Source organism: Tripterygium wilfordii, chromosome 10 (genome assembly GCF_013401445.1).
Source record: "Tripterygium wilfordii isolate XIE 37 chromosome 10, ASM1340144v1, whole genome shotgun sequence".
NCBI classification, from domain to species: Eukaryota; Viridiplantae; Streptophyta; class Magnoliopsida; order Celastrales; family Celastraceae; genus Tripterygium; species Tripterygium wilfordii.
The window spans coordinates 1,957,797-1,968,991 of record NC_052241.1 but is presented as its reverse complement, the minus strand read 5'-3'; the positions used below and the strand labels follow the sequence as shown (position 1 = coordinate 1,968,991).

The following is an 11,195-nucleotide window of genomic DNA, read 5'->3' as shown; positions in this document are numbered from 1 at the left end:
CAGTAGGGCATGGGATTAATGGCCAAAATTCAACTAAACAAGGGATAAGATATATTCCTGTATAGTCTCATAGCCAAAGATATGATAAAGGAATCAATAGGTTAATTGACACTTTTGAAGCAATTAATTGGATGGATGACAATCCCAAGTAAGAAGATTAATCAGAGGAAACTGGAGATGGGTTTTGGCTAATTTCCATGGATAAACAGTAAACACAAAAAGGTACAAAACTAGCTATTACCAATTAAATTTTTTGAACCCTTAATTATATATGTCTACCAACATAAACCTAATAACCCTAACCCAAAAAGCTAAAAAGAGAGAGTCATGAGTAGCTCAGATGACACTCATGTGTGTGGTATCTCATATAAATCTCGAGTTCGAGTCTCCTCACATCGCTCTTCCCTATATTCAAAAAAAAAAGAAAAAAAAAAAGAAGAACAGAACTTTTTCATAAACTAAGATTAGAGAGAGCACCATGAATGTGCATTATACTGGTTATTTCAAAAAATTTCAGTAACTTTTTATGAGAGGAAAAAAGAAGGAAAATGAATCTACATTCGAAGCTTCAAATCATATATATAGATGTGATACATATATAATAACTTACAATATTACATAAATCTGATTAATTACAGCACTATTTATCCAAATATATAGACGACAATTTCCATACACAAAATACAAACTACACATCATGCCATAACATATATAAGTTTATATATATATATATCCACACACACATATATACACATATATGTATGTATTTATGTATATATATGGGGGTTCAGGTAGAGTTGCAAGAACTTGCAATACATCTCATGACCTGTACTTGTGTGGCAAGGCAGTTGATGTAGTGAGCAGTCTCATCCAACAAACTACACAAATCCATACCTTCACTCCCTGGCACCAGCTTCTGTAACTCTCTTGACTGACCTCTCAAACCCAAATCACTCTCTCCATTAATATTATTCTTATGGTGTCTTTGAGTATTCCTTCTTGTCAAAGCCCAACGGTGTCGTTTTTGGGTTCTGATCTTGCAAAGCAATGTCCTACTCCATGATCTCCTTGACCCAACAGCCAAAGCCAAGGATTTATCAGCTGCAATCCTGACCCTCCGATATCGCCTATGGACTTGGCGAGGAGAAGCAGGGTTAGCTTCTCTTTCTTGCCCATTATTTATCTTCACCAGAGCTTGAAGGAACCTGGTAGTGAACCTAGATCTTAATGTACTTGAAGAGGAATATGAATTCATGGAGACTATTTTCTGGGTTTTTCTTTGGGAGGAACCAGATGTGGGTATATATAATAAGTGGGTTGTGTGGGATTTGGAAATTAGAAGGATGATATTGGGATGAAGAGAGACAAGGAAAGAACAGTTTCTGACAGAAAGATTATGTTTTTCTGACACACAGAAAAAGGGGGAGCTGCAGAGAGAGATCTGCGAAGGACAAAAGAAGAATTCAGTTTCTGACACACAAAATCTACAAAAACCAGAGAGAGAGGGAGAGAGAGAGATGTAAAGAGGAAGGGAAAGAAGAGGAGTTTGGGGGAATATATGAGTGAGTGAGTGAGTGAGTGAGTGGGGGCAGGCATATACCGCAAACAACCCAACCACCATATGATCGCACATGATTCCTACTCCTTTTTTCCCACTTGTATTGTGGGACCTCTTTATTCTCTCCTTTCCTCCCATTTCTTCCTTCTGCTTTTATTTCCATTCATATATATAGCTTTGATAGGTCATTAATTTGGTGTAATACCCGACTCGAGTGGGCGGGGCTACAAATCTCTACAGTGCAAGCTTAGTGGTGTCGAACGAATTACCGAGTGAGGAATGAGTTAAGTATCTTGTCTCACATTGCCCACGAGAAGATGTGAAGTACATTATATAATATGTCAAACTTAATTCCTAACTAGTAACAAACATTTTTCCTAGGCTCAAACTAGTATGGGCTGGTGTTGGGCCTGAGAAGACAAAGTCGTGCAGACTAATATAAGCCAACCCAAAGCGGTCAAAGTATTACTAGTACGGAAGGGTGTAAGTAAATGTCACATTTGGTGTATATATGTAGCTTGCTATGTGATTTGGTGTCACAAGAGCTATATTATAAGTATTTTTGTTTCTTTAGTCTTCATTTTTGTTATATTGCATGATATGTTTGATGAAAATGGGGTAAGAAGTCTTGACCTCTTATCACCATCAACAATACTTCCCTAGCTAGCTAGCTAGCTCGCTACTTATTCCTAAACCCTAATGATATATAGCTATGCTAAGGCTTGCTGGTGACTCTTGTCTTATATTATTATACAAACTTAAGCTAGCATTGATCATTCCTAACTTACACACCAAAACGGCCAGAGCCATAGCTTTAATTTCTCTCCACTCCACTTAATTAAGAGTCAATTTTCAATGTTGTCTGCATTATGCCAATTATATATATAATTAATCAAAGAAGAAAATATTTCCACATAGACAAGACTCATGGTTTTCTTTAGGACCACAATCATGTGCCCATGTGTTTGAAAATTTAAAAATTAAATTCAAAAAAAAAATTGACAACTTGCATGCATGCTCAAGAATTGTAGTTAATGACAGCTTGAATGGATAGTAACATTTTATTTTATTTAATATCATTTAAGCTTATCCTAATTTGTTGGAGAGGTTGGAAAAAAGTTTGTTGAATTAGGGTTTGTTTAGATATAAAAGAAATCAAAACAGTGAATGCATCCATATATGTCTATAGACTCTAGTGCCACAGCCTGGAACCCTATTATTATAGATATATATCATAATCTAAACCAACCTATTCCTTTGCCTTATAAATGTGAGGATTTCTGGATTTGGTGGAAAACCTAGCTACCTTGCTTTGTACTCTAAGACAATTAAGAAAAAACATCTAATTTGGAATCAAAAGAAGTAATTAATCAGGGACCACAGTCAATTACTCAATTATATATACTAGTTACGGTAAATAAAATGTAGCATTTATGAAATGGGGAGGGGGATTCGAACCCTCATCAACAGGGTGATATGTACACATCATCTTTATTCTTTACCACTTCAACTGGTGGCTCGGTCATGTTAAAAGTGTAGCCTTTCATATAGGTTGTTGTGGATTTATCCATATCAAGCCTTTTTTTTGGGTAACCGAATAACCACCCGGTCCAACATATCCTTCGGCCTGTCAGAACAACCCACACCACTCCGACAACAAGTAAGATTGGGCCAATATCCATGCAGATAGGGGCCCAGAGGTGGGACAAGCCCACGGAACCAATAAGATTTCACAAGAAAATATTACAATTGGTTGATTCGAACTCCCGACCTTGGGTACCGTAAGTACGAAGAGATAACCAACTAGACTATCACTTTTATCTATATCAATTACTAAACTAGGAAACATAATTAGGAACTGAAAAAGATTAGTTGCTTTTGAAATGTGAAGTAATATGACTACATATATATATATATATGTTTCTGTTTTTTTTCTTCAGTGTGAAAATGATGGTTACAATTTGAGTAAATTATTGTTAGTGCCATGGTCATAAGCAAACTAGAAAGGGAAGAAAAATGAACAAGACAAGCAAGTCAAAACCCACAAAATTCATCTCCTAAGCAATTGATTAGAATCAATAAGGGAAGGAGAACATGGGTGTGGGCCATGCTTGCCCATAGTTTGATTGACACATATACTGATATACAACAAAGGGTTTCTAGAATTAGACTCCTTAACCAACCCTCATAATTATGGTTAGTGTATTTGATAAGCAGGGATCCACATGCATGTTTGTTCTTCTTTAGAAAATAGAAAGGACCACTCATGAATTTGTGCTTCTGACTCAGCAAGCAAAGTGTCAATCCTTGTTTTTGGGCCAATTAACAAGTGTGATGCTATGGGTGTTAGTGACATATTAGGTATAGCTTATTATAATTAGTTGCAACTCTCTGTTTCTTAGTAACTTGAAGGGTCCATTGTGTTTAGAATAATGAGTTATGTTGCAGGTTCCAGCTGACAAACTCTTTTGTTTTTTTGTATGTTGTCATCAACATTTAGCATTTATGCTGAGAAAATGATGGCTCTCCCCTGTAGTTCAATGGGGATGAGGGAACTCTTGAAATTTCCCAAAGTCTATAGTTCTCATTCAATGATGGAAAATAACTTCAGTGGAGACAAATAAAAGTGCGGTATGATGTGACACACCTCTCAAACAATTAGATGAGAATTGTATAGGAATTATACACTTTGGATATTGCAGAACTCCCAGATCCGATCCGTTCAATGGGATGAGGGATAATAAGTCTGGTGAAAAAAATACAAAAGTATGGTATGATATGACACAATTCTCAAACCTTGAAATCCCCATAGTCTACAATTTTCATCCAATGATTAATGTGGTATGATGTGGAACAAACTCTCAAACCCTTAGATGAGAATTGTATAGGAATTATACACCTCGGGAATCGTAGAGCTCCCAGATCCGCTCGATAGGGTTCTTGGAATACACCAAGCATATTCCCCCCTTTTCTTCTCTTCAATGCTGAAGATGATTTAGCTTGCCAGCCAAGAAAAAATACCTAATACTTGAGATAATTGAGAAGTCCAATTAGGTGACATGAAGGTCAAACTTTTCTGTGTGAAAAGAAAATCATCATGAAGGTCAAAGCATAGGAGAAAAGTTTCTAGGTTGGGAAAAAAAGGAGTAAAGAGGACCTCGGTGAATAAAATCATCAATTACTGGCTGCTAAACAAGAGAATTTGATTACAGAAGAACAAAACTTTAAACAGAAAAATAAAAAATGAGGATCAGAGTTTCAAAACACTCTGTTATTCACAACCTATACACTAACCATCTTCTATTGATGACTCTGAGGCAGAGTTCACTTGGCTACCACTCTCATTATCTGAAATTCCGGACGGTTTCTCTTCAACAGGATGTTTCAGACACCAGTAGATTATACTTGCCGTCAATGTAAGAATCGTCTTTTGATTCACCTGAAAAATGTGATCGTATTTTGTTTTAGTCCTACTTGGTTTAAATCCTTTAAATTCTAATCCAGCAACCATAATATATATTAAACAAAAGTATTGATTCTGCAGAAATCACCATTTTTACCTTTTCAAACACGTGCATCAACTGCATGTCTTTTCATCTATTACTTTCAAGTTCAGGCTGCAAAGACTGCTGCAATCTAAATCATTCTGCAGAATTTGTTCTATTCAACATGTATACAAAAATAGGACCGGGGCCAATAATATAGAACTAGACATTTGATATTTTGGGAACCTGACGAGTCATTTCCTAACACCGGCACACAGTTGATAAAAAATGGGCTAGTGCTGAGGGGGATATGTATCACCTGCCACAAGCAAAACTAAAATGCTATTTCCTGAAGAACTTGAAGCGTCTTTTGATGAACCTGGATGCATGGCAAGTGAAAAAGAATGAGTGCGCAACTGGAAAAATGACAAGGAATACAACTGAAAAGCAAAGAGATTTTAGTATGGGATGCAATTTAACAAAAGCCACTTACACACAATGCCAAATGCAACAAAGGCACTAAATCTTTGGCTGAAGGAAACATGATGCAGCAGAGAACTATTGTTTTCTAATTATACTAGCCAAATCTTGATAATCAATCTGGTATGGAAACTAATTTGCTTATGCTCATTAAATTTTCACAGAGGGGAAGAGACAGAGAGAGACGGTTCTCAGAACATTTTCAGGCAAGTCAGATTTACCCATTCCAGATGTTGTGCTGTAATCCCAGAGACATTTCCAGAGTATATACCACCTAAGACCTACAAATCCAAGAATATAACATTAGCATTGATTTAAGTGTCATTGCAGTTTACTGCTATTTCATTAAGAGGAAATCAAAGGACTGTGAATTCATGAAAGCTAAGAGGGCACGAACAAAATCGTCAGTTAAGTGCTCTCCCTTCCCATTTTTCCGCGTGTAGCCCATCTTAATATGAAGTGTACCAATCCATTCAGAACAACAGAGAAGTAACGGCATAAAACAAGAAAATTATACCTTGGAGACAGTCTCAAGAAACATGCCAGGGCGTACAGGACGTGGCGTTCGTCCTGTAACACTTGCCTGCATATTTTTTGAAGAGTCTGTAAACATATCATTCATAAATAGTGATATCACAAGAAGCAAATTTATTTGAGCTTTCAACTAACTCACTCTTCCAGCGATTCCACCAGAAACCTGTTTGCCCACAGTTTTATCCTCCTCACTGCCAGAATTGTCAGCACCTTCATCCTTCCCCAGCATTACATTTCTTATCATTTCCTGGACAGTTTTCCCAGGTTTCAAAGCTACCAATTTGGTCAAGAAATTCACCTGCACAGACAAAAAGGATAGCGAACAACCCTCAATTGGCAGATGCCGAAAATGATGAGGATGTAAAAAAAATTGATGACAGTGATAACAAAATTTTGGTACACTTCTTTAAATTGTTGAATCCCATAAATTGTTGCGTACCTCTGATTCAGGAAGTGTATTGAAGCCGCGATCATTTCTCTCATCCAGTATTCCACCTCCCATCATATTTCGAGCTTCCTCTCTGATCAAAACAAGCCTTGCCAGCAGTCTCCGATCTGGAACAACAGGCTGAGTTTCCATGGACTGGAAATGTATTGATGAATGTTGAATGATTAAATGACCCACAAAAGTAAAAGAGGAAACAAAAGTGCAGTCTAAATGGCCTATTCACCCAAATAAATTCAGTGAACTTTTCCACTTAGTTGTGTTGTCTAGGAAAATCAAACAGCTAATTCACAGTGATTTAACCAAAAGTACAAAAAACCTGTCAAACGCTTATAATTGGGTTGCACAATGGAAAATGCTTAGAATGAATTTATGGAAGACTATTACAAGAAACCTCCATCTAGTTTGACAGAGTGACTTTTATAGATTACCATAAAAAGTTGGTTCAAACTTGAAATTTCAAGAGAGAAGAAACAACATCCATCTTTGTTTTTATCAGATGAAACATGAGATCACGAAAACAAGTCAGTCTAATCTATTAAACCACACAATATGTTCTTATGATTGAAAGACCTGTTAACAAAGTAACATCATGATCTTGCTGCTTCTGCAAAGCCTATTGTAGATTTCCTTTCCATGTTTATAATACCAGATGTAATCTTAAGAGATTTAAATGTAAGGTGGGTAAGTAATAGCTTTCTGGTTTGCAGAGACAAAACGGACTGAATTTTGACTGGCTCCAATAACAGAATCACGTTTTTCATTTGTATAATCAAAATAGCACATAAATAAGAAACCTATCCTTGAAAAATCAGAGAAATATTAGCCCTACTCAGAAGCTATGCATAAGGTGATCTTGGCTTTGCTGCCTCAGCAGTGCTTTCTTCTGGAGACTACTGCAGAAAAAGATGAAAGTTATTCTGTCAGCCTAAGTGGTTGCTAGATTTTCCAAGCTGAGCCAGTCAGATTTAGTGCTAAAGATGATCTGAAGATAAAGATAAAAGTGCCATAACGATGCTAGAGAGAGGTATTCACTGGCATCAACCTAAATCCAGTGCCACATTTAAAGGAACCCTAATGCCGAAGCCATTGCCGAGAGACAGGTTGAATATTTATGGATTTACATTGAGCCTAAGGCTGGCTATTCAACAATCACCATGAACTGCTGCTCTCAGTATTTAAGGGGATCTAAAACTCTTAGCCCCCTTTCCATATCCCTTAGGCCTTCCCTATCCAAACCTTGCTGGCTAGTCAGCAAATTGCCCCTTACTGATGTACATGCATAAACACAGTGGATAATTATACATTCTGAACAGTAACAATCAGAAAGGGAAAGGCATGAAGGATATTTCGATCAATTACTTCAAGTAAATCATCAGCCTGATTAGCTATGTCATTAAGATTTGCTCCAGGAAGATGGACTTTGGTGTCATTCTTGTTTCCAAAAACACCTCCACCAGCAGCCACTCGACGAAGTAGTTCTTGTCTGCTTTCTTTCTCAGGAGTTCTACAGAGCAAACCAACCACTTGAACCTAAAACTCAAAAATGGATAATATATTAATGCTTTGATGCATGGTTACACTTAGAAGTTAGAACTCTAGCTTTTTAACCAAAGTTTGAATAAATAAGAATACTCACATGTGGGGGGCATTTTTTTGCAAGATGAGATAGTACAGTCTCCTTGATCACTTCCAATAATGACTTCCGCTGAAAACAAACCATATATAAATATTCAAAATCCATTCACAGATCTCACGGTAAACTAGTCATGTAAAGAAAGCAAATCATGAAAGAAAGCTGCATCTTAAGAAATTTTCATGAGGAAACATATTAAGCTCTTACATTGGAAAAATTTATACAATAGTGGATGCTATGTCCAATTATAGGAATTATTTGAAACTACGAAGATAAAAAAAATAGCAAGCAAACACAACTAAAATCATGCATGGGTATGGCATAAGCTGCAGCAATGAACAAAGTTTCGTAACTTCTCTTTTCTTCGATTCTCTGGATAGGTAATGATAATTCATATTCTATTGATCTTTTATAATGTTAATCATAATCCTTCACTACATAGGAACTGACATGTTTCCAAGGATTACAGTCTCAACATGAGAAGATCTTGACAATAGCCTTACACAGCCAGAAAGCAACAGAACAGCATAAGTGGGAAATGCATCACTATAAGTCGTCAATGGATTTCCTCAAAAAAGGAATGAGTAACATTCATATCCTTGCTAGTGTCTACATGTGTTTAAGCTCAGTAATATTATAAGAAGTAAAAGGCACCAATAAACTTGTGTGCCCTTCAAGCAGGCTGATGCAATCCAATAAATTTACCTATAAACAATCAAAGGTAATAACTAATAACACCGTTTGAAGTCCCAATTTCTATATTAGTTTTGATGTTTCCAACAAATTTCTTGTGTTATTATGGTTAAGATAAGCACCAGATTACCAAGTTAAACTCTACGTCAATGATTGCCATCCAATAAGAACGAACATGAATATAGTGCAACGTAACAAAATTCCATCTTTCTTTTGCGCCGACAAATGTCAAATTGCAGTTTCAGATTATTGTTTATAGGATCCAATATCATTGAGTGTTCATTTCAGTTTTCCATTTATGAAATCTTTCTATAAATGCCTTCTTGAAACAAAGTCTGCTAGAAATTTACTTAAAGCAATATCTTGATGAAGAAGAGTCTTTGGCAACTTTACCTTGTCATCCTGATCCCTTTCAGCAATTTGAATCATATAATCTAGTGCCATCATAAACCCTGATTCCATTTCATCCACTCTTTTCCCAATGACTCCATGTGCAGCCAATTGCACTGCCACCTCCTCAGACGCTTCATCCGTGTTTGTTTCTTCCAACTGCAGCCACAGATATAGATTTGATAAGCATGTTAGAAGCACAAAGGGGCTATTTGACCCCTGAATAGATTTGATTTTTCAATCAAAAGCCCAAGCAATGAAGCCAAATAAAGTGAGAAAAGCAGAACCACAGAGCTGCAGACTACTAATAGAAAAGCCACATAAAGTGAAATGCAACACCTGAAAAACAAAACGAAATTGGAATTGCCAAAATAAAAAGGCGAATTCTAAGATGCAGTACGCATCAAACCAGGAGGCACCACTTGTTTCGTGATTCTAAGGAAAACAAAGCTTAACCTATATGTCAAATAAACGTATTAGAGATTATCACCAAAAAACATGGAAATAATTGTAGGAGAAAGAAGGTATTTTGCAAACTAAAGGTTGAAAGAAGAATGCTAATTCCTCACATCTCATAGATCCCCGGCAAAACAGACGGATCCGTTAGAAACAAAAGACCACAATTAGTCTCATAAACTTTGCGACTTGAAGACTATTAGGCGAAGGATAAGGTCTGACATTGATGAAATTGAAAAGGATACAACGAGTATATATGGAGAACACATGAAACACTGATGAATAAATTTTCACAGAAACATGTACCAATATTCATATCAAAGGACAAGTTATAATCCGGAATGAGATTTTTAGGGCATTTCCCAATTACAGTACAGAATTCATATCCGTCATGACCGCATAGCAGGACTCAGAATCAACATATTGCATAAATATCAGGATTGCTGCCGACACACAGAAAACTAAAATCACTATCTCACGCCAACAATGTCAATAATATACAACTTGGGACACTCAAAAGGGACCAAGAAAGATTCCCAGAAAGTCCAAACCACATTTATTCCGCATTCTTCAAAAAATCAGGTTGATAACATACGGACAAAAGAAGAACAAATAATTAACAGGAAGAGGAGTGAAGAACTTACAAGGGTGATCATCTCTTCAAGAACAGAAGTGACCTGTTCACCTCCTTTAAGAATAGCTTCATACTGGGTAGGGTCTATTTTCTGGCCCTTTTGTTCTGGGGTTCTACTGCTGCCATTTGCTCTGTCTCGCATATCCAATTCCTCATCTGGGAATCCACCACCAACCGCATAACTGGAACATAGTGCCAACAACCGCCCCCTTTTCTGGGGTTGTTTTAGCCGACACTGGTAATGCTGGCAGCAAGAGGAGGGTTTTGATGTGAAGGAGAGTGGAGGGAGCGAGAGAAGATCAGGAGCAGATGTACTGGTCAGATTTGAGGGCAAGAAATTGAAGGTGCTCTGCAACATTTTTTGTTGACGGAATCGTCCACTGTGGCTTTGGGTTTTGGCTAATGCATTGCCGGCGACGAATGAGACTTGAGTCCCGGGAGTTGTTCGATGTGTTCCGATCTAGAATGTGTCGCTAAGCCCAAAAACGATGTCTACTATTGGAGATGAAATGGACTCTATATTTCTGTTTTTAATTAATAATTATTTTAATGTTACATAGATTTGAGAGACTTTTGATCATATTTTGAGGTCTCTAACATTGTTTTTAACAAAAATAATCACCTATAAAAAGCGAACTGGTCGGTTACTGCCAATGCTAGTAGGGATGACAACAAATCGATTCATGGTCAAACAAGAGCACATGTTTATGAAATATTTATATGTTTAAACACTTGGATTGTCATTGTATTTCGAACGTATTTAATTGACAAAATATAGATTGGTTTAAATCCGAACTAGTAATTTGAACAATAACATAATCTGAGTTACGGTTCACACAAGATTTAAGTGTTGAAACTTATATTTAGTTTTAACGGAAGCACAA

General features: G+C 36.7%; 2 protein-coding genes across 2 annotated transcripts; both read right to left on the bottom strand.

The window, feature by feature from the left end:
- Window positions 1-537: 537 nt before the first annotated feature.
- LOC120007098 (transcription factor IBH1-like) lies at window positions 538-1,567 on the bottom strand. Its single transcript, XM_038857280.1, has one exon. The coding sequence runs from the start codon at window positions 1,253-1,255 to the stop codon at window positions 788-790; it is 468 nt and encodes a 155-aa protein (XP_038713208.1). The 5' UTR covers window positions 1,256-1,567; the 3' UTR covers window positions 538-787.
- Window positions 1,568-4,716: 3,149 nt separating this feature from the next.
- LOC120007097 (protein PEP-RELATED DEVELOPMENT ARRESTED 1, chloroplastic-like) lies at window positions 4,717-10,768 on the bottom strand. The gene is made up of 10 exons (XM_038857277.1): window positions 10,322-10,768; window positions 9,225-9,380; window positions 8,142-8,210; window positions 7,865-8,035; window positions 6,497-6,640; window positions 6,197-6,355; window positions 6,041-6,106; window positions 5,745-5,804; window positions 5,119-5,422; window positions 4,717-4,997 (listed from the first exon to the last, which is right to left on the bottom strand). The coding sequence occupies exons 1-9, from the start codon at window positions 10,667-10,669 to the stop codon at window positions 5,378-5,380; spliced, it is 1,218 nt and encodes a 405-aa protein (XP_038713205.1). The 5' UTR covers window positions 10,670-10,768; the 3' UTR covers window positions 4,717-4,997; window positions 5,119-5,377.
- Window positions 10,769-11,195: the final 427 nt, after the last annotated feature.

Coding starts and splice junctions, on each gene's coding strand:
- LOC120007098 (XM_038857280.1), bottom strand. CDS start 1,255: ATGAATTCATATTCCTCTTCAAGTACATTAAGATCTAGGTTCACTACC.
- LOC120007097 (XM_038857277.1), bottom strand. CDS start 10,669: ATGTTGCAGAGCACCTTCAATTTCTTGCCCTCAAATCTGACCAGTACA. Junction 9,381..10,321: donor TTGAAGAGATGATCACCCTT/GTAAGTTCTTCA, acceptor CTGTGGCTGCAG/TTGGAAGAAACAAACACGGA. Junction 6,356..6,496: donor ATACACTTCCTGAATCAGAG/GTACGCAACAAT, acceptor TTGTCTGTGCAG/GTGAATTTCTTGACCAAATT.